The 23,132-nt window shown below is 39.0% G+C and overlaps 1 protein-coding gene across 2 annotated transcripts; it reads left to right on the top strand.

Annotated features, from left to right (window-relative positions):
- The first annotated feature begins 1,024 nt into the window (after nt 1–1,024).
- CLPX (caseinolytic mitochondrial matrix peptidase chaperone subunit X) lies at nt 1,025–23,083 on the top strand. Of its 2 annotated transcripts, XM_063346863.1 has the most exons (14): nt 1,025–1,208; nt 5,588–5,748; nt 7,267–7,384; nt 12,541–12,695; nt 13,537–13,696; nt 14,909–14,950; nt 16,074–16,250; nt 17,122–17,286; nt 17,637–17,725; nt 18,280–18,444; nt 19,470–19,769; nt 20,260–20,352; nt 20,599–20,705; nt 21,844–23,083. In XM_063346863.1, exons 1-14 carry the CDS (start codon nt 1,139–1,141, stop codon nt 21,932–21,934), a joined length of 1,893 nt encoding a protein of 630 aa, XP_063202933.1. In that variant the 5' UTR covers nt 1,025–1,138; the 3' UTR covers nt 21,935–23,083. The 2 variants fall into 2 exon arrangements, with proteins under 2 accessions (XP_063202933.1, XP_063202934.1); XM_063346864.1 differs by lacking the exon at nt 14,909–14,950.
- Nucleotides 23,084–23,132: the final 49 nt, after the last annotated feature.

Raw genomic sequence — 23,132 nt, forward strand, 5'->3', positions numbered from 1 at the left:
GGCGTCTCTGTGAGCTGCCACTGCCATCCAGCGGGAGAGTGACGGGTTTTTTGAGATATGTGAGAAATGCCGAATGGTTTCAGTGAAAACCTCGGTGAGTGGAACAGCGTGTGTTCAAGTCAGGCTCTTACTTTTAATATAGTAGGTTTTATCCCGCTCCCCCAACCCAGCTGTTTTGCAGTGCTTGTTTTTCTAATACAAAACCTGAGTTTTTCCATTTGCTAAGTCTATTCAGACAGTTTATTTTTAAGAAACTAAGTTTAAGGCCATGGTAAAACGCAGGTTATACCAGACTGGCAGGTGCCCGGCTATAGGTGGTGGTGTTAAACCTGTGTTTTAGAAGGAATAAAGGGGCAGCTCCTCGAGGAGGGCGACAGGTGACGTGTCCCTGTCTCGGAGTCATTCCTCTAATGAGCAGTTGGCATCAATTAGCGTTGTTTAATTAGTACGGGACAAACAGGAGGTGAGTGGATAGAAACAGAGTGATGTCGGTTGTAGGCATGTTCTCCCTGAGATACGTCTAAAGGACACGTTTGATTAGATAAACGTACATATTTATACATAATGCTGTCCCCTGGCTGTGGATTGCCCCGTGACACGAGGCAGCGTTTTTCTCACTCTCCTTAAGTTGCTTTGTTTCGCTTAAAAGTTTTCAAGCTGCTGTTTCAGTTTGGGTTTTTTTTTTCCACAAAAGTATTTAAAAAAAAAAACCCAAAACATTTCTGGGATGTAAGGGGAAACATTTTTCTCACGTTGCGTTTGGGAAGCGGAATTAAATCGCCGAAATTCTGAGCCGAGGGGAGGCTGAGGGAGACCCGGGGGCTGTCGCCGCACGGACTACATTTCCCATGGTGCACCGCGGCGGGGCCGCCGGCATCCCTCACCCCCTGTGACTGCAACTCCCACAGTGCCTCGCGCGGCATCCAGGAGAGCGGCGGGCACGGCGTCCCGCGCGCTGCCCGCTGGTAGCGGTAGTCCGGCTGGGTGTGCGTGGTGACGCCGGGCTGCGGCGCGCTGCCGTCACTGAGGCGGCGGCGGGGGGGAGGGGGTGTTTACGGCGCGGGTGGGGCGCAGAGCGGCGCCGCCAGCGAGGCCTAGTCGGCGGCCGGGGGGAGCGGGCAGGGCCCGCGGCCGCACCATGTCCGCCTGCCATAGCTGCGCCGCCGCCGCCCGCCTCCTGGGCTCCACGCTGCCCTGCGCCCGGAGAGGTAACCGCCGTCCTCCCCTCGCCCGGCCTGGCGCTGCTCCCCGGCGGGGCCGGGCCCGGCCCTCCGTCCTGGGGCCCTTCCGCTCCCCTGAGGGGAAAACCCCCTTCCCGCCGGCCGCCGCACGGCTGTCAGCGCTCCGTGCCCCCCCCAGACCGCCGCTGCTGCTGGTTCTCAGGAGCAGCACCGCTCCGGAGGCGCTCCCCGGGGCAGGGAGACGAGCTCTCTCGGCCCGGCCCCAGCGGCAGCCGGCCCGGGGAGCTCCGTGCTGCGGCGCTGCGATAAGGGCTTCGGTTAGGCAACGGGTATCTGCTTCGGCCTTTTTCTATTGTTGTTGGGTTTTTTTGTTTTTTTTTTTTCTTTTCTTCCCCTATTAATCTTTTGCTAGTGTTGTCCTGGGGGGTGTGAGGGGCCGGCCGGTGGTGTGTCAGGATTAAGGGCAGTATTACATGGTGCAAAGTTGTGGAAAATTAGCCCTCACTGGAATATCTTTTGGGAAATGTAATGCAAGAATAGAGTTTATTTCAACGGGAGTGATTTTCAGCAGCAGTTGTTCAGCCTGAGTTACCCTGCAGTGCTAGTAAACGAGCTTAATTAGCTGACTGATTAAAAGCCTGCCTTTTTTACAACCTAAACCTGAAATATTTTTCATAAAGGCTTGGGCTCAGTTAGCAAAAAGTAATTGTTTCCAACTTAGTAGAAGGGTGAGGCTGTGCAGACGCTTACTGGAAGTTGAAGCTGAGGGAGGCTGGTACTTTTTTACTACTATTGCCGTTTTCATCCTGGTTTGGTGGGTAGTGAGAGTTGACATACCAAGTGCTGCTTTTGGTGAAAGGCTGAAAATTTCTGCTGTTACCGCATTTGCAACAAGATTTTGAATCGTTCTGTGCTCAGCAATAGCCTGACGAGTCAGAGATGATTTATTGCCTTCAAGAGATGAGTTAACTCGTTGCAGTTGACTTTACATTTACATCTCTGACGTCACCTGTGCTGAAAGGTTTAAACCAGTACTTTCAACTCCAGCCTGTCTGGCCTCATGTAAACCCATGGAAACAATAAGCTTTAAAGCAAGTAACTTTATTCTGGATTAATTTTAGAATTATCTTTTTTAAAATTTGTGGGGGTTTTGTAAGAACTAAGATTAAAAATGAGTATGTAAAAGAACAAATGAGACTAAAACACAGATACAGAGTAATAAGATTATTTATGCATCAGCTTTCCATGAAAGTTATTTTTTAAAAAAATTAAATCTTATTTTGGTGCATTTTTGTTGTTGTAACAGATTATGTCTTGTGCAGGTACTTTGTTTGCTGTTCCAGGTTGGTACAAACTGGAGATATTTAGAGTGTGTGGATCAGTCTTGTTGAATGAGTGTTGTGTGGAACAGAGAGGGGACTTGTCTTTTGTCACAGTCTCCCTGCTGCTTTCTTGGGCACTAGATTCTTCCCAGATACCGAAGGTTGGCCCAGAAGTCAGTATTTCTTTCCTCACGTATCAATTAAAGGTTAATAAGGTGTAAAGGAGCCTCCCAGTATTTCTCAACACACTAATCTGAAGACCCTGGATAGATGCCATTGCTGCCATCAATGTTCTTATGTTAAGTGCATGTCCTTTAAATTTACTGTTTCAAAAAAACCACTTATGCCCTGACTGCTAGTTGTGTGTGTGAGCAAATACAGCTGTGCCAGCCAGCTGTCACGTATTCGAGCGTTTATCAGGATCTGGATCGTTCAGAGCAAGTTGCAAGGTGTTTGGCTGGGATGTTGATTTTGTCTGAAGATCTGCCTCTGGGCTTATTTATGCAAGAAAGTAGTTGCTATAACTTTCTTACTGCTTCATTCTTCAATTGTACAATGATATTTTGTCAAAAACAGTATCACTCATGATAAAGCACAGGGACAAGGCTTTTCATGTTTAGCCACAAGCTGATGTAGCAATAACATGATTTTTCTTTTCTGGTTTAGCCTATCTACACGCTTTAGAGTTCAGCACGTGTAGCAGGGTGAGTTTAATGTTCCCAACAGGCTAAGACTTTAGTGAGAGTGAATTTAACAGCAACAAAAGCATTACAGTTTGGGTGTGATGGTGCTGGCCAGCATGGTTCTGGTGCCAGCATCCCGTCAGACGCTGGAGGTGAAGCCCCCCAGCTGCAGTGTTTCTGATCGATGGACGGGGCACAGTCGGTAATGTGGCTTACTGGCTCAGTGCTCAGCACTGTGTATAGTTTTGTAGTTCATCCAATACAGTTTCCAGTGCGTTTTCTGTATCACAGGGCTGCTCTGAATTAAAATCAATGATCTTTAGTCCGTGTGCAGTGCTTAGTGGTAAAATGTTTGAGTTTCTGCATTAGTGCTTTGTCCTTTCTCCACAGGCAAAATATCCCTGTATTGCAGGAGAGTTGTGTGACTGGGTTTTGTTCAGGGGAGGTGAGGTGGTTTGGTTTTTTTATTTTAAGGTTTCTTTCTTTGTTCCCTTTAGAACTGGTAAAATAAATGTTGGTTAAGGAACCATATATGAGGAATAAGCCCCCAAGAGAGGGAATTAATGCAGGACAGCTACTGCATTGTAAACACTCACCACGGCTTATTCTTCACTGACAAGTGCACTTGGCGCACATAGTCTTCAGAGTTCTCTGCAGATTCAGTTGAAAGAACACAACTGCTTGTGGAAGTGAGCCAGTATTTTTAAGTTTACTGTGATATTTCCATAGTTTGTCCTGTGTAATCTAAAGTGTTTTGCTGGGTTGCAGTGACACTCAGCAGAGGCATTTAAAATTGGAAAGCACATTGATCATTATTCCTCCCTCACGTTTACCGACAGAAGTAATGCTATTACAGATTTTTAAAAGATTATGTTTTTAGTCAAGTTAAAAATAACTGCAAATCATCTTCAAGTTCAGTAATCTTAAACAGCATATAAGTTAATAAAACAACTTCAAATCTTATTTGATACTGTCTTTTTGGTTGTGGCTTTGCAGAAGCCTGTGAGAGTTTTCCTGGTAAATTTAGGCTTGTCCATAATGATTTCTTCTTTATTTTTCTGTTTTCCTGTCATAGTAGCAAGGCGAATTTTCTTAAATGTCCTCTTTCAATGAAGTTTCCAGGTCTTAGTTGTCATTGTTACCTCTTTCAGAGCAAATGAACTGTACTCCTCTTGCCATCTTTTTTTATTCTTTTTTTTTTAGAAGAGTTTTTGGAGTTTTCTATAGGATTCTCTCATCTCTCTAACAGTAAAACCATGTATTATCAGCAAGTTTTTAATTGTCATTGTTACTATGTAACTTGTCTGTCAGTAAGTCTCAGAATTCTTATCAAAAACACAGAGTAACTGCGAAATTTGTCACTTTAAATGAGGTTAAGAGATACGGATTCCAGGCTCTTCTCGATGTTGAAATCACAAGCGTGACATATGTTGATTCACATCATACCTAGTCATGAAATGTAATCCTGCCCGCTGTTGCAAGAGGAGGAAAAGGCTGTTTAGTTTCTCAATGAGGTTTTTTTTTTTTGATGTTGTCAATAAGGTATTTCAACAGAGTTAAGATTATGCTGAATTTATTTGTGCTTGGCTGTCAGCACATGCCAAATACGACACTGCCTTTCTCATGACAACTTTTTTGTCAAGTGGTACCTCAAATTCCTGGAAATGAGTTTTTAGTAGAGTTCACAAGAGAAAGCCAAATCCAGATGTGCAGTCCATGGATCTGAGACACTTCTTTGGGAATTTTTGTGTAATGAGGAGGTGCTTCAAAGGTCTGTCTTTTACTTCAGGGGTTGAATTATTTCACAATAAGTGCTGGATGTTGATTCTATTTATTGTTCTGAGGACCGGTTTCATAACCTGGATGTTCCCTATTTCATGACACAATGGGACTCTGAATTGTCTGTTAGAGGACGTGGGTCGTTTTTGAAACAATCCAGGCAGCTTTTAATGAGATGAATACTAAGGTGGTGAAACCGAGTTATTTTGGATAGCGGAAATTTGAATGTTCAGAGTTGAGTTCTGTTGCCAAAATCTTTGAGCCCCATTTAGTATAAATCAGTTCTGGGGTTTGGTGGCATTGGGATTAGAACTAGAGTATTTTTAATTGACATCCAGAACTTAGCTAATTAACACATACATAAATATTGCGTTTTGAACATACTACACATATGGAAAACATTGGTTTGGCTCGTTAGTGATGTCCCTAAAGAGTTGGGTGAAAGTATGAAACAGTGTATTGGAGGTGTGTGCATTCAGCATATAGTGACAACCAAATGCATCACAGTCAAATGCTAACGAGGTAGCTCTATTGTCTGACTGTAGTGTCAGCAACATTTTCCCAACAGTCTAATGGTTCATGAAATTTAGTTTTTTATTTTCATGTTTTCATTTGTTTTTAGGTATTACTTGTGGTCGTACACGCATCCCTGTTTTAGGAAAACTTGGGACTTTTGAAACTTGTTCCCTGAGACGAATTCCTCTTAGAAACTTTTCAGAAACACCAGCCTATTTTGCTTCAAAGGATGGTGCAAGCAAGGATGGTTCTGGAGATGGAAGCAAGGTAATCTCCATGCATTAGTTTTTTTGATAGTTTATATAAAATGTTTCTTGAATGTTTTAGTAGATTTTTTTTCCTTACTTAAAATTAGAATCTTCCTGAACTTTTTGCTAACTCTTGACACTTCTGATCCTTCAAAATACTACAGCTAACGGTGAAGAAAAAATAAATTGTATTGTGAATATGTTAGCAGACAAACCCTATGAGCATTCCATAATGCTTTTCCCAGTTTTATAAACCTTTTTGCCTAGCGTAAAGGGACACTTGAAAACTTTGTAGAATGTTGTAAATCCACAACAGGTTTCAGGATCTCAGTAGAGAGTAGTGATCAGAACTGTTCTTCTTCAAAAGCCTGCTACTCCCTTATAGGTTTTTTAAAGTAAGTACATTTTAAAATGTTTTTGCTTTCAGCAGTGATTTGGTAGTTGCATTAAGCAAGACAAGTTTGTGAGGAGACTAGCTTTGTTCTTGTTAATAAATTGTAACCTATTTTTGTCCTAGTCTTTCTCTATGATTATAGTTAATAAACAGCTTCTTCAGATAAATGATTACCTGAGAATAAAACTGCTCTTTAGTCAGCAAATAAGATTTTTAGAGTTCACAGGCAATAACTTTGCCTTAGTATGGTGTGTTGTGACATCTGAGGAACTGTCCAGATGACACAGGTTTATTCTGAAGGTTCACATTAAACTTGTTTAAAAAATAAGGGAACAAAGATAAAAATTTGTAATAGGCTTTTTTTTTTCTTGAGAAAGGTTGCAAGGAGAAATGAGTGGGCAAGCAGATCTTAAAAAAATAGGGAACTATCTTAGAAGAGGGAAGAGAGATCTTTGCTGTTTCCTAAGATATGATAGCTTTTATTATTAATTGAAGTACGAAGAGCATAGAATGGATGTAGATTTAAAAAATATTAACCTTGAACACCAACTAAGCAGGGTAATACGGAGAAAGACAAGTAGGTTTCTGCAGGGAACACTGCCTTAGAAGTAAAAAATAAAATATTTCCAAGCAATTTCTGAGATGCTTGTTTTATAGGCCTTATGTACCCTACAGCCATCTGCCAGCATAGCTACATCTGTGAAGGATGCGAGAAGAGTTGTGGCTTCAGAAACCCTTAGAATCAACACAGTTGCGATTATGAAATTACTCTCTCTATAAGTATGATTTGTTTTCTTCTCTGGGATTAGAATAAATTATGTTGGAATATAAAAACATTCTTGACGCTGTTCAGCTTGCTATTATTGTAGTGCCAGTCAAGCAGTTCTAATGTAGATATGCGATGCCTCTTCCATGGGCATCCAAAATTGGCAGACCTGGGAAATACAGATTTGTGTACGCTTCAAAATGTTTATACCGTGTTGCTCTAAGTTTTCAAAGCCTTTGCAAAATCCGGACTGACAATAGTTATTTTGTCATTCATCTATTGCAATACTCATGTTACTGGATTCCATAAACACACTGCTAAATGTCTGATGTAACAGCTCCATTGTTTGGGGCTAATTGTCTGGAAATCTTTTTTAGAAGTCTGTCGGTGAGGGGGGTGGTAAAAAGTCAAGCTCTGGAAGCTCTGGGAAAGGAGGGAACCAGCTGCGCTGCCCAAAGTGTGGTGACTTGTGCACACACGTGGAGACCTTTGTGTGTAAGTTTTAATGAATACTTTCTCTTTTAAATAGACACAGAAGTGATTATATTTGTGATCTAACATAGTCCTGATAGCTAAGTTTTAGCCTACCTAATTACACAATGTCAAAAATTTTGTTATGCTTAGTTTGGCCACATTGGCCTAAGCATGTATCTATCGTCTCTGTGAATATATTTGTGTAACGTCTGTGATGTGTGGTGGAGCAGAATGTGGTAGTGGAATTTGGACTTCAACTGTGAACATGCAGTTTTAAAATAGTTTGTTACATTTTGTTACAGTTGAAGAGGTGCTCACATAAACAATACCACTTTAACTACTGATATTTCATTTTGTCCATTATGTATATACTCATATATGTGTGTATATATATATGTAGGTTTGTAATGTCTGTCCTTTGTTTACTAAATAATAAAACTTGATTCCTGTGTGTACTGTAACCAGAGTACTTATCCAGCCAAGGAATAACTATATGACAGATGGCTTACTGGAGTCATCTTTTATGGTGATGTCAGGTTCATAATATATTCCAGGCAGGAAAGTCCAAGTAGAAAATCCAGAATGTATGAGATGCCCGATGTACAGCAGCGACAGCAACCTTTTTTTGAAGTGCAGTCCAGATTAATGCCAGTTATGCTTTAGGTTCTGTTAGACTTGGAGGTGTTTCTCCTTATTTCAGTGCTAATGAGACCAGCCTAGAGAACAGTTGTCAGAAAGCAAATACCCATTGTCAGGGAGGCTCAAGGAGGAAGTATCAAGTCATAATCAGACTTGTGCACTAAGAAGCTTAAGACAAGGTCAGCATAAACTTGTTCAACAGTTGTTAGTATCGCAGTTCGTGAAAATAATGAGCGGATGTGCTATTATTTGCTGCTACTCATGTAAAATACTGTTTAATAAAAATGATCAAGCATTACGAATCACAAGACAATTCTAGAATAACAATATATTTATTTATGTTGGAAAAAAGGATCAGTCCTCAGCTTCTTTTTCTTTTTTTTTTTCCCCAGAAATAATAAGCTTTTTTGTTTGTTTGAAGCTATAGGCAACAAGGTTTTCTGAAAAATCTGGCACTAGCTGATGGAACTGGAAATACAATCCTGTGTGGTGTTCAATATGTTGACCTCTCCCTGGACTGGGTGTGGTGGGAAACAGTGGAAGGATTTTTAACCTCATTTACCTTCTTATCAGATGATCCATGAGTAGACAGAGATATTTTGAAGCTCTCTCACTTCACTGGTGTGTTTGCTCCCTCTGTTGCTGGAGTTTGTGCTTTTATCTGGAAATAACATTCAAGCACTGCCCCAGACTAGAAGAGTCACTGTGTATCCCTGGAAAGCAGCGATGTGATTTAGTATATTGTCAGTGTCGCTAGGGATCTTTAAGCATATTTGAAAACTTGCTTAGGAAGAGGATTCATTCATAGGCATGAATCATGGGAGAAAATGTCTGGTGTATGCATCTCAAATTCACAAGTAGTGATACCGCACTTGACTTTCAGCACCAGAATGGCACAGGTACTGTAAGAGCTTGGAACTGGAAACTCACTTTTTACTTGTAAAAATACAAAAAAAACCCCCAAACAGCAAACCAACAAAAAAACCAGTCTTGCAGCTGGTCAGATTTCTCAGCAGCTTGAAAGTCAAAATACAAGGAAGTCTGCTTGTGAATAATTGAATGTATCTACTTTTCTCACCCTTGCATGTTTTGCTCTGAGGCTTTAGGATTTTACAGATGTTAAATGAAGTCTGTTACTAGTTCAAAGTGAGCACAGTGACACCAAATAATGGAGTGGAGCAGACTTTTTTGTTCATCTTGAGAACAGCAGTCATCGGTTTTCTATTAATTGGTAACTTAACAAAAATGAAAGCAAAGATTGTAATTGCTCTAATTTCTGTGAGTCACGGTCAAGTTTTCTCTGGACCTGTGTCTTTCTGGTTTAGTCTGTTAATTTGAGTACGCTGCTTCCCAGCCAAATTGTAGAATATAAAGCAGCTGGCAAACAGAAGAGCTAAGTTCTAATTATCTTAAAAACGATTTTAAAAACCAAATGGGGGGGGAGGGGAATGTATCTGTCCAGTTATGCCCAAAATGAATGGATTGCAGGTTGTATTAAACGTGCTGTAACTTGATTTTTCAGATAAGCCTTTGATGTTGCTTAGTTAGGAAAAATTACAAATTCACTCAGTTCTGGTTTGAATTACAGAACCTTAAGTAAGTATCTAAAGCCAAAGGAAAATGAGCAATTAGCATTTACTTCAACTTTTAAATATTAGATTTTTTCCAGTCATTTTGAGAGGAGTAGGGAAACAAAATACTGAATAAAAAGCCACATTTATTAGTAAATTAATTTGTAATTAGCCATTGAGTGGTAGTGTGACAGGCTGGTTGTCCAGCGGAGTTTGTTTTTAACAGGGCTTCACTTTGTATTTGCAAATCTTGCACAAGGATTTGCTTGGCTCTGGCTTTCCAGTAATTAACAGTTAAGGAAGAATGTGACAGAAACCAAAAGGAATTTTGCTTTGACACACTTTCTCAGCAGTTCCTGTATTGCTTTCGCTTGTGAGACTCTGTAAGGAGAGTTTTATGATCAGTGAAATAAGATGTGAGCCTCCGATGTAGAGTGAAATCCAATAGCTTTAAAGCTGATTGACATAAGAAGCCTTAATTACGCGCTGCTTTTACTGTCTCTACCTAATGCCATCAGGTTAGCTCCATCCTCCAAAGCAAGGCTTCCCTGCCACTGTATGTACTTAATAGGCAACAAGCTTCCCTGCTCTGTTTTTCCTCATGTCTTTTTACCTTATAGCGGTTTAATAGTAGCCCATTATCTCAACCCTATAAGTGTTTTTAGACTAATCCTATGATTGTTTTGGCTTCCTGTATGTACTGTAAAAACCCGATGTTTCTCTTTGGCGAGGTCAGCTCATACGGACTTCAGAAATCTCTTTGCAAATGCAGCCTTTGTGGTAATGTTGCCTGAATCAAAAACAACACTTGACTTGCATTTTACCGCACTGTAAATATTTGCAGATATCTTAATGACAGTGAGGTAATTTGACATGAAGGCTCTTTGCTGTGCTTTTATGTGTTTGCTAAAAGAACATCTAAAAACATGCCAGTGTTCAAGAATAGCAAAATTTCTTGCAATTTTGAATGCTTGGTTTCATTATTAAGGGAGATAGCAGCACTTAAACTTAATTTTCTTGCATTTCAGAGCAAACTTTGCAAACTTTTTTTGTTCTGTTAAAACTCATATTGGTACTTTTTTCCTGAGTGCAGTGTAGGTGATAGAAACCGGCTAAATTCACAGTTGTGTTTTCATAACCAAGTCTCCTCCCCAGGGCACCCCACATATCAGAGTTTCTCTGTAACCACAGATCTTATTGTCTTGCTGAAAATTAGGAAGATCTCTAATAACCTCCCTCTGTGCTGCTTGGAGTAATTGATAAAAGTGTAGTCTGCACAATAATTATTTTCAGGGAATGATGTTTTGAAGATGCACAATAGTATTCTTGTAGCTTGCTCTTTATTTTCTATTTTTTTTAACCATTCCTGTGGATCTATAAAGGGAGCAAGTATTCTCGTGGCTGTTGCATCCTAATAAAGCTGACTGTTAATGTTGCAAAAGGAAGGGCAACAGCCTTATGGCACTGGAGTCATTAAGAAATATCAGAGGTGTTTTGAGTGAGCGTTGGGAGAAAGTTTTGGTTTTTTTCCCTACAGTGTTGTTGCTAAATGATAGTTCTGTGAGAGGGGCAGCTGCATGCAAGTGGTTCTCCATTGCATTCCCATCAGGCAGATAACAGTAATTTGGCGTGTTGTCAGGAGACCTTTTCACCCGTTAGACAAATTTTCTTTGGAGTAGAGTTAATAAAGCTGTGATGGTCACAGTATTATGTGCTACATTATTAAAATAATTTGCTGGTCTTACTTACCCAGTCATAAGGTGTGTTAATATTAATATTAAAAAAAAAAGAACCCCCTCCTTTTTTGCTGATGCCAGCTCTATGGGAGGCAACAACAAGTTATAAATAAGCAGCTTGTTTATTACTAGAGGTTGTTATTAAAATCGGCTGGTACTGCAGTGTTCAAGCCGTTTTTTAAAAACTTCGTAGAATTTCAGAAGTTTTGACCTTGAAGTTTTTCCTGTGGTTGTTTTTCTACATTCACTTTACTTTTAATTTAATACTTTTACTAATATATTTATTTTAAATCAGTCCTGTTGCGCATGATTTGCATGTAATAGTAAAGCAATATGGTCAGAAAAGATCTATTTTGAATTACAAATTTATTCTTCTCTACTGTCTATTTTTGATTATTTAAAGTTTGCTTTTCCAAAGGGGGAAAAAAAAACCCCAACAAACCAGTGTAAGTTCTAGTTTGCAGGCTTTTGAAACCAGTCTTTGTAGATAATGTGATTTCTTGAGACATGGTTCACAAAGCCAGTGGTAGTGGAATTTGAAAGAAATTTGTTCCACTTTTGACAGTAAAAACAAATAAGCAAAAGATCTTGCAAAACATCAAAGTCCTGATCATCTGTTGCGTACCACAGCTGCTGCTTGTTGGGGTGAGCCCTTTGTGTGACCCTGCTGCGCTCCGTGCGAGGTGACTCGAGCATCCTCCAGAGTGTTCCGCAGCCAGTGGGATGCAGAGACCGGGAGCTGCCACATCTGTCCTTTCCTGAGCCTGCTGCGTGCTACCTGTGATATTGTTGACTCCTTTCCCGCACTTCAGATTAGTCTGTCCCTAACCACAATTTTTTTTTTTTTTTGGCCTGCTAATTTGAGAGTTAGGAACAATTCTTGCATAGTTAGAAGCCCTCATAAACTTTGCATTGCTCTGAATTGCAGAGTTTCCTCTTCCAAGTGTAGTGCTACCAAATAAGTACAAAATAGATTTTTGCTTTTTAATCCCTTGTTTGGTTGCTGCCCTGTGTTGTGGCTTTTTGGGTAAATTGCATTCCCTCTGTGTCAAATTTCATAGGCCAACAATTGCTTTTAAATCTTCTAAGGTGAAGGAAGGGGAAGTGTTGTGTAAACACAGAGGTGGCTGTGCTGTCTTACAGGTGCTTGTCCTGTGTATGATGAGCCAGTATGGTGAATGAACGCTGTCTAAGCAATTCCTCTTACCATTTTGTTCTACTTTTTCTGCAGCTTCCACACGTTTTGTGAAGTGTGAAAAGTGTCACCATTTTTTTGTTGTACTGTCAGAGGCAGACACAAAAAAGAGCATCATTAAAGAGCCCGAGTCAGCAGCAGAAGCTGTGAAGTTGGCATTCCAACAGAAGCCGCCGCCTCCACCGAAAAAGGTATGGCTGTTAATTCCACCTCAGTGTTGCCTTGTATTTCAGCATGGTGAAATGCTTTACTACTTAATCTCTGTCAGGTGTGTCTGTGACAGAGCAACAGACAAGATTAAACCTTCGATTAGCTCAAGATTAAACCTTCGAGAGCTGTGTGACCCAGCAGAGCACCTGTAAAGGAATGAGTAGATCCAATAAAAGTAGTTGGGCTTGTTTTCCTCTGGCTTTGTCTTGTGACTGAAGTCCAGTACCTTCATATTCTCCTTGTGACCCTGAGGCTAACCTCAACCCTTGCCAACTGTGGTATCTTTTATTTCCTGCTGTGGCCTCATATTTTGTGCCCTGATGTTAGCAGTTGCTTTCTGTAGTTGCTCAGTCTTTTATTTGGCCTGTTTCTGGGTGAGGACCGTGGCCGATTCGGCTTTTGTCGTGACCCATCCTAAGTCATTTGGTTTCCCTCCTGAATAGTGAGGGAGCTGATTGTGTTTCTCAGTTCCTAGTGGACTGGAATGATTGCGGAAGCTGCGTGTGGCTCCTGGAGAGACCCTGTTGTAAGACCTTAAATATTCTTGAAACTTTTGTTCCTCCTATAAATTTGGGTGAAATTGACAATGGGTTTAAATATTAGTATGGGAGAACTGACAGACACAATGTGATTGTTTAAGCGCCACGTTTTTAAGTAAACTGATCAACAGCAGTATATTTTGTACTTTAGATGTTGAATTTCTGTTTCTCAGTTCTGTAATGGTTGGTTTAGACCACAGTCTATCTTTGGCAAAATATACTATTTTTTCTTTTTTGCTGCAAGGTGCTGTAGAAGTGTTACTAAGATGAAGTTATTTTTCAGATTTATAACTACCTCGACAAATACGTTGTTGGTCAGTGTTTTGCCAAGAAGGTGCTTTCAGTTGCTGTGTACAATCATTACAAGAGAATCTACAATAATATCCCAGCTAACCTGAGACAGCAAGCAGAAGTTGAAAAGCAGACTTCTTTAACACCAAGAGGTTTGTATGACGTTTGGTATTTTTCTGGTCAAAGACAACTTAGGTTGTTGGGCCCTAACTTAAGAAACCTGAGAAAGGTTTTACTTTGGCACTAGATTTCTGTAATTGAAATAATTGAAAAGAATTTCTATTAAATTTACCTTTCACTGTATGTGGACTTCTGTGATTTATTTAAATAGTAATCCAGAAGGTTTATGGTGCCATGGGTATTGCCTGCTGGATTAAACGTTTGGCATTTTTTACTGACACATACTAGGTGTTTTCCTTTAGCTTTATAACGTGAGCCTCCTAAATTTTTCCTTCTAATCTCATTTACTGCTTAATGGTAAATCTGCTGCTTAATCTGCAAGCAACAATGCAGATCGTGAAGACAATATTTTGCATAGGTAATTTGAGGAATTGCTGGTCTTTCTAACCTCACTTGTTGCTGTTGGCAGCATCTGTTGGTCACCATAGTATTGTTCCATATCTAACAAGTGTAGATGGAGTTACTCTTGGCAGTACTTTTGCTACTGACTAAGTGCGTAGCTATGTTGATCTAATTTATTTTTAGAAATAGGATTAAGTTACTGTCTCTGATTCAAAGTGTACCTTGATTTTTTTTTTTTTAACGGTGTCTTGTTGTGTCTTGCAAAAAATAGCATACCAAGCAAACAGAAATCTTTGTTTTTTGAATTAACATAAAGAAGTATTTTAACTGAGAGGGAATATTAGTAGCACCGTCCTGGTAACGGTAGGAGAGCAGTGGTGTACCTGGCACTGGGAAGTTCCTGACCCTCCCCAGGAAGATAAAATGGTGCACACCCAGAGGGACTGGCAGTGAATGTTTATAAGGGATAGTACTTTGAGATATGTGAGACCTTACATTGTAACACTCAGATATAGATGTGAGAGTTTAAGGAAGCCTTTTCACAACAAAATTATATTATTGCATTTTTTTCCCCTTCTATAAGTGATTTTAAAATTAAAATTAACCTGAGGTAATAGATTGTTACTGTTTTAAGTAGTAGAAAGTTTGCTGTCGTTTTAAAAGTATGCAAGTTGGGTTTTGGGTTAGTTTTGACAGCAATAAAAACTAATTCACATGGGGATTTCTTGTTAGAAATACATTCATACACCGTGATGAGATGTATTCAGAAGAGGGCAAGAGGTGGAGAATTTATAAGCTTTTATAAACTTATTTTTTATTACTGTTTTCATCCTCTCTCTTAGAATTAGAAATCAGAAGACGGGAGGATGAGTACAGATTTACAAGTAAGTGAACTCTCTCCTCATGTCCTCCTCTGCAATATCTACTCTTTTGATGTTAATGTAGAGTAGTCTTTAGTGACTGCTAGTTTGAAATGCTGAATAAAATCCTGTTTGCTTTTCTTCTGCAAGTAAATTTGATGGCATTGAGTGGGTTTTTAACAGAGGTGACTAGGATTTGACTCTTTGTGTAGATGAAAAGCAGGTAAACTGTAAAAATACCTTTTAAGAAGTTGGTTAAATAATTATCTGTCCTACACATAGACCAAGTGTAATGGAAATTTTTTTTTTCAGTGAGATCTGAGATGTGATTATATTGGTAGTGCCATACAGAATATGATGTGAGGTAGATAATAAAGGAAGTTATACAACTGTTTTCTGCAGGGTACTTAGACTCTTAAAAGGCACTGTCACCTTGAACCTCAGAATGCCTTTTTTTTTTTTTTCTCCACGTGATGTCAGTTATGTTTATTTTCAGTCCACGGGAACTCTTGCTGGCTATCGAACCTCTTCCTTAGTCTAGTGTAGATCAGTTTGTAATCCCAGTTATGCCTCTTCAAACCAGTTTTCTTAATCTTCAAAATTCTACCCTGCAAGCCAATTAAAACTAGCTCTATGAAAAAAGAAAATCCAGCTCAACCTCCATATCCATGTGTAGAGACAAAACCTGTAGCAACTGAACTAGGCCAAGTCTTGAGAGTAGAGCTGTGCATTGCTTCTGTAATTGTTATAGTATACCAGTTGTACTTTTTCATCATCGAGATCAACAGTTTGGGTTTATATCTTCTCATGTGTTAAAAAAAATGTTAAAAATACAGTTAAAATGAGTTAATTTGTAAGGACTGAAAATTTCTCTTGTTTTTAATGTAGAGGAATATTTTTAGGTAACCCACTGTACCGTTGGAAATTCTTTTCATACATGCAAATATATGTTTGTGCAAAACTATGATTTGAACTCATGTTTTTGTAATAATTGTGCTATGTTTCTGTTGCAGTCCTATCTGTAAACTTCTGTACGGGTAGAATTATAGGTTTGCAGAACAAAACAGAAGAACCAAGCTTTTCTGTGTATTTAAGGTAATGGCAGACCTTGCCAGTGCTCTAACAGTACTGTTATTGTTCTCTTCAGAACTACTGCAGATTGCTGGAATCAGTCCACACGGTAATGCTTTAGGAGCATCGATGCAGCAACAAATGAACCAGCAGATACCTCAGGAAAAACGGGGAGGAGAAGTACTAGATTCACCCAGTGATGACATAAAACTTGAAAAAAGTAATATTTTGCTGCTTGGACCAACTGGATCAGGTATGCAGCTGCATGTTTTTTATAAGTGTCAGATTTTTCTGAGGATTGATCGTTAATGAGTGATTTTCCTCTTTTGTGATTATTCCAATTTGGTGTATAAAACGCTAAACTCTGAATTCCCAACTGGGATTTTTTGTGCTTTCATGCCATGGTAACAAGCTGAGCTAAATGACCTTGAAAAGGAAGGAGGTGTAGTCATGTGGTTTTCTTTTTTTTTTTTAATGCCTATATTTACTGACTCATTAAAAGATGCAACTGTCACTAAGCTGTAATAAAATACATTTAAAGTTCCTCTGCTTTAGAAGGCAAGCTGAGATGCTGCAGTTAAAAAGTGTTGTTTCATCTCTGGGACAAATCAGTTGCAGTGGGGTTAATAGAGAAATTATACTTGTATGTTCATTAAGAAATGGGAGTGTTTGTGCTGAAGTGATAGCATTTTGCAGACTATTTGGGAGAACATTCACTAAATCATATTTTAATTCTGTTTCTCCCCGGCTTTGAAGCAGGAGCAATTGGACTTTGCGCTGCACCCTGAGTGTGTGCAACAGACTACTGATTTATCTAATCTTTCATCTATGCAAGTACATGTATTCTGGTTTTTATATTGTCTGACATTTTATTTGTGATACTGTGTGCATGTCAAGCTGCCTCAAATGTGTACTATTAGTCTAGTTCAGAAATGCAGCTTGCCAATGTAAAAACAGCTGTTTATGAAAACTAGCTCTCTTGGAAAATATTCTTATAGGGATATATGAACATGCTGGCATCATTCAAAAGGTGTAATAACAGTAATTATGATGCTATGGTAAATATTTGGCTTTGTGTAGTCTAGAGAAATGTATCGTAGTTATAACGGTTTTTATTTTATCAGGTAAAACCTTGCTGGCTCAGACTCTAGCTAAATGCTTAGATGTACCTTTTGCTATCTGTGACTGTACTACCTTGACTCAAGCTGGCTATGTTGGGGAAGACATTGAATCTGTGATTGCGAAACTCCTGCAAGATGCCAACTACAATGTAGAAAAAGCTCAGCAAGGTAAGCTTTTACAAGATGTTTCCTGAAGTTCATTGATAGACTGTGTTAAACTCGCCTGAGTGCTCTAAACTTTGAGACCACCAGTATTTCTGAAATTTATATTCCTGTTGCATATACATGAATTTTAACCCTTTAAATCAGAAATAATAAACCCCAACAGAGCTCTAAGCATATCTTGTAGTTTTTGTTCTTGTCCATAGTTGGACAAGATGACATACATTTTTGCAATCTACAGCATGGAAGCAGAACAGACTGCTGCTGTCTTAAATTATGTTCTTCCCTCCTGTGTATAAGTTCTTTCTTCTCTTAAAAAGTGGAGATGTCCTTAAGTCCATTTTCTGTAACTGCAGGAATTGTTTTTCTGGATGAAGTAGATAAGATTGGCAGCGTTCCTGGTATTCATCAGTTACGGGATGTTGGAGGAGAAGGTGTTCAACAAGTAAGTACTTCTGTGGAGTGATTTTTTTTTTTTTTTTCCACTTCATAAGCAAACAGCCCATCAAGTCTACATACCACCCTATCATATGACAAATAGCATGGGAGTGTATACGGTCGTGGTTCTTCATCTCCTTAATTATTAACCTTTGAAACCCTCATCTTTCCTCTTTACTTTCTTCATTCAAAAATAAAAAAATCTCAAAAGCAACTTGAGGCTGTTTTGTAGAAACGTTCTAATTGAAAAATGTCCTTGCATCATTCAGTTAGCAAGTTGTATAATGTAGGCAAGAACAGATAACACTTTCCATTTTGATAAAACTCTTAAAGCAACTCATTACTACGTGCAGCTCAATGTGCATGGGAGTCAAGTTAAAGGAAAATTTTTGTCTATCCTTGAGTGGGATTGTCTCGTATGGAAAACTGATTTCTTTAGACACTTACTGTTACTTTCACAGATATGTGAAAACACTTTATAGTAAGCGCAGTATGGCGTGCTGCTTTATATGATGCTACACAGTTGAATTTCGTATTGCTTCTTTCTTTCTTCCTTCTTAGGGCTTATTAAAATTACTAGAAGGCACAATAGTAAACGTTCCAGAAAAGAATTCTCGTAAACTACGTGGAGAAACGGTGCAGGTTGACACAACAAACATCCTCTTTGTAGCTTCTGGTGCTTTTAATGGTCTTGACAGAATTATCAGCAGGAGGAAAAACGAAAAAGTGAGTGCATCAAGGCTGTATTTGAACTGAGAAATTATTATCTTAATTACTGTTAACAGTACTGACTCTTAAAGGTCTTGCTATATTTGTAAACCCGCTAAGTTTGTTTGTAGAGCAGTGGTTTTCCATCTGCTATCTGGAAACCTGAGATCACGTCTAAGAAAGGTAGCAAAGAACAAGCCTATTGTTAGTAGGCTTAAGTAGCTTGCAGTGGTCTTTGCTTCCAGAGAGGAATTTTTAGCATATGCAAATAGGAAACAAATAGAAGGGTGAAAAAAGGTTGAAAGCTCTTGGTAGAGGACTTGCTATCCATACTTAAATGGTGGACTTTTTACATTATTGTTATGTCCTGTGTTTCTTAAAAACGGAATATGTGAAACAGTTCTGGCAGTTATAATAGGATGAAACTGAGAAAAAGCTTTTTTTTTTTTGCTGATATCCAAAGGTTTACTGTTGATGATACTCAGGTAGTTTGAGCAAATGGTGCTAAAAGGTATCATCATCTTAAAAGACCCAGTCATGCAGTTCACTATTCTTTATATTAACTCTCTTTTTATATTTAACTCTGGGGACAGAGTTGTTCTGGCTGCAGCTTTCTTAGAAAATGTGCATCTTGTTTCTAACAACAGAGGAGTGGCTGAAATACAAATTAGCGTTTATGATAATTTGTGTAGCTTTTCATATAAACATACTTGCCTGCATTTGCTTTGCTTCTGAAGAACCCTTTTTAGTGTCACTGGTATTTGTAAACTTACCAGGACATGTTAGTAACCTTTTTTTATTTTAAGAAAAACTTGCTCTTAGGCTGATGTATTGATACTTAACTGAGGGAAGTAAACGTATAAGAAACCAATTGTGTGCAAGGAGTCTAATATTACTATAAGTAATTTCTTGAGCTTGAATTAATATGTAATGACAAAATCAGTCACTCCAGATTTTTTTTTAATGCACATAGAATGTAATTTAGTTACATAAAGAAAACTTAACTATTATAGTTCTGTAAGTATAATGTGTTTGTTTTGCAGTATCTAGGATTTGGGACACCATCTAACATGGGAAAAGGCAGAAGGGCTGCAGCAGCAGCTGATCTTGCTAATATAAGTGGAGAGTCCGATCCCCATGAAGATATTGAAGAAAAGGATCGCTTGCTGCGTCATGTGGAAGCCAGAGATCTCATTGAGTTTGGCATGATTCCTGAGTTTGTGGGACGTTTGCCCGTTGTGGTTCCTCTGCATAGTCTAGATGAGAAAACCCTTGTACGGATTCTTACTGAGCCACGAAATGCTGTCGTTCCTCAATACCAGGCATTATTCAGCATGGATAAGGTTTGAACTTTCATTTGATGATTCTTCAATATTCTTGTTTATAAATGCAGTGTTAAAGCGATCTAAAATATCAGTTGAAATAATTTTTCCCCCACATGTGCACCTCTCCACCCTGAAAAAAAAAGTAAGCTAACTTGTTAAAAACTGGCTGGGTAACTGGGGCAAGTAATCTGGAAGTAATTGAGCTTCTCTTCATCTTAACATTCAAACAAACATCCGTGACCTTGCCTGATAGGCATGAGGAGCCACTTCAAGTACTGTAGAGGTACTTAGAGTAGTTGTAGGTAAAGGGACATAGTCAATACTGGTAATGTTAGTCAAAAATGAAACATAGATGAGGCTTTATGTATGGCTCTTGAGTGTTAAACGTTGCGGTCTTTAACAGGAAAATCACTACTCTGTTATTTCAGTAACGCTTGAACTGTCGCAGTGAACACTGTTGAGTTATAAATGAAATAATTAACTAAGCTTACCATTTTTCTCTACGTAGTGTGAATTAAATGTAACTGAAGATGCATTGAAGGCTATAGCCAGACTGGCCTTGGACAGGAAAACTGGTGCAAGAGGTCTTCGATCTATAATGGTGAGTAAACCAAGTCCTGTATTGAGTAAATGAAGCTACCCGCATTTGTGTGTATGGACCTAATCGTGCCAATTTTGTTAAAACCTCAGTTGTGGGTCTTATGTGGATACAGTATGTCTCTTTCTAAAACTGTGGATATTCAGAGTTCTTCCAAGAAAACTCTCTACTCTGAAAATCACTTGCTAACCATATTGTTATGCAGAAGAGGGGACGTACAGAAATGTTTTTTCCTCTCTTTTCTTGTAGGAAAAGCTGTTACTGGAGCCCATGTTTGAAGTGCCCAATTCTGACATTGTATGCGTGGAAGTTGACAAAGATGTTGTAGAAGGCAAAAAAGAGCCAGGATACATTAGGTAAAACAATAATGGAAATATCAGACGAGTAATACAGCTAGACAGGTATTCTGATGTTTGCTATAGGGACAAACATATAAACACAAAACCATGCACACAACCTAAAAAGGATCCAATTCTCTGTATACTGTACACAGCTGCCTATTCTGTCCTAGAAACTTTGGGTTTGTATTGCTTTAGTTTTTAAATAGAAATTTTAAAATAAACTTACATATGAAGTTACTTTAAGCCTTTTGTGTGTGTGTGTATTACCTGTAGAAATAGAAGTAAATGGTAAGCTTCATAAGTTAACAGTAAAAATCTGCAGTTTAATTGTGACTGTACTGAAATTTCTGAAATGGAACTTTTTTCCTTCTTCCTTCTACTTTCTGCCACTGAGGTGGGGTTTTTTTATGCAAGCCCCAGGCTGCTGCAGTTTTCTTCTCCGTTGCGCTCGCAGCAGTAGAGAGCCACAAAGGCACGTCTATTGAGTTCCTGAACTCTTGTTAAAATAATCAATTTAACAATATAAAGATCTTATTACAGTAATGATGTGGTGTAACGTTGAGATCGCTGGACAAATCTGGATTTAAAAAAAAAAAAACACCTTAATTTTAGTGAACAAAGGATGGAGTTGAAAGGGGATGGATCAGGTTTAAAAACACAGGCCTGAAATTTAGGAACTCTGGCTTGGTTTCCACCTCTGGCAGCTTTTTTGAGTAACTTTCTCCGCTGAGAAAGATGACACAAGATGAATGCTTTGTATTCATCTTGTGTCTGTGCTGAAGCTTGGCTCAGCACACCTAGTGTCTCAAAGGGAGTGGAAAAATATTACTCTTACAGTGAGGGTCGCTTTCAGTGGTTTTGTAGAGCACCAGCATTCATGTTTGCTGGGAATTTACAATTTATGGATTAAATCAAATGACTTAACTGAATTCAGTAGCCTTTTGATTTTCAGTAATGAGGCTGCCTACTGGTAGCAGCGTAGGTCTGCACAGCACCGCTTTCAGATCAGGTGGTCATTTAGCAGATGCATGCTTGTCGGAATATTTGTCATTGGGGCACTTTGCAGGTGGCATGTTTAACCAGAAGCTATGGAAACTGTCTCCGTTCTCTTCCTCAATTTCTAAAGTATCTGATCAGTTCGTTTTAATTATAGGGCTCCCACTAAAGATTCATCTGAAGAAGAATATGACTCTGGCGTTGAGGAAGAAGGCTGGCCTCGACAAGCAGATGCTGCAAACCATTAAATACTGTCAGAATGCTCACCCGCATAAAGCACACTTGGTTATTTCCTTACGATTGCCCCTGGCTTCAGTCTGATACTAAAGGCATTGGATCTATCTCGGATATGATACGTGATGAGGAACTTTGTTAGATAAATCAGATCGTGTATTTTATTGCAACATCCCGTTGATTTATTTGATGGACATTGTGTGGACTTGGATAGCATACTGTTCAGAAATGAATTGTATATTACACTTGTTCAATTAAAATGTATAGCAAATATAGCAGCACCTGGATTGCTCTTTCTAGAAACTAAAACAGCAATGCAGGTGCTGCCAATAGTTAGATTTTACAATAATGCTACTCTACAAATGGGAAATGAAGCTTAATAATTAGTAGAGGGTGAATAAACTGTTAGCTCCCCATACGACTCTCGGGAGTTCCGTTCAGGTCAGTGTTAGATTTCTGCTGGTGTTTGAAACCCGCTGGGTGCTGGAGTGACTTGTTACATTGGGGAGGGGGAAAGAAGCCCTTGCAGGAGCGGTTTGGAAAAACTGGGACACACTTTATGACACTGCTGGGAGATTCTGCTAAAATGTGACACTAGTTTGTTACAGTAATCTGAATGCAATATCAGATAATGCCCTTCCCTTCACCTCTCCATTAGGAGTAAGTTTGAGTCACCTCAAATACTGTGAAAGAAGGTGAAGTCAGTACTTTGCTAATTTTTGCAGAAGGGTAAACAGGATTTCTAGGAAGCGGTAAGCCATCTGAATTTGGATGAGAAGTCGACATAAATTTTTAAATATTAATGTTCTAATATAGTACATTTTGTTTAACGTATTGGAACTATCATGCATCAATTTTTTGGTGCCAGGTATTTGCCCAGCCTATCTTATAATGTTAAGAGATGAAAGAAGTAAAATGTATAATATTTTTGATGTAATCGGTAGTGATTGTTCACATGACTTAGTGCTTTTTAAGTTATACGCTCAAATGCTAGTATTGCATCTTGTGGTTTTTGTCTTTGATTTTTAGTCTCGCAGCAAAGCAACCTTCCCTCTTCTGTTCTACACCAAAATTAATTCAATCCTTTAGGAAAGCCTTTGTAAAAACACTAAAGGACCTGTATGTTTTTGATTTGTTTCAGGAATTAAAATTGTTGCTTACAACTTTGTTTTGTCCTTCAGTGATACGTGGACGTAAGTTTTACTGACCCCT

Source organism: Chroicocephalus ridibundus, chromosome 9 (assembly GCF_963924245.1).
Source record: "Chroicocephalus ridibundus chromosome 9, bChrRid1.1, whole genome shotgun sequence".
Classification (NCBI taxonomy): Eukaryota; Metazoa; Chordata; class Aves; order Charadriiformes; family Laridae; genus Chroicocephalus; species Chroicocephalus ridibundus.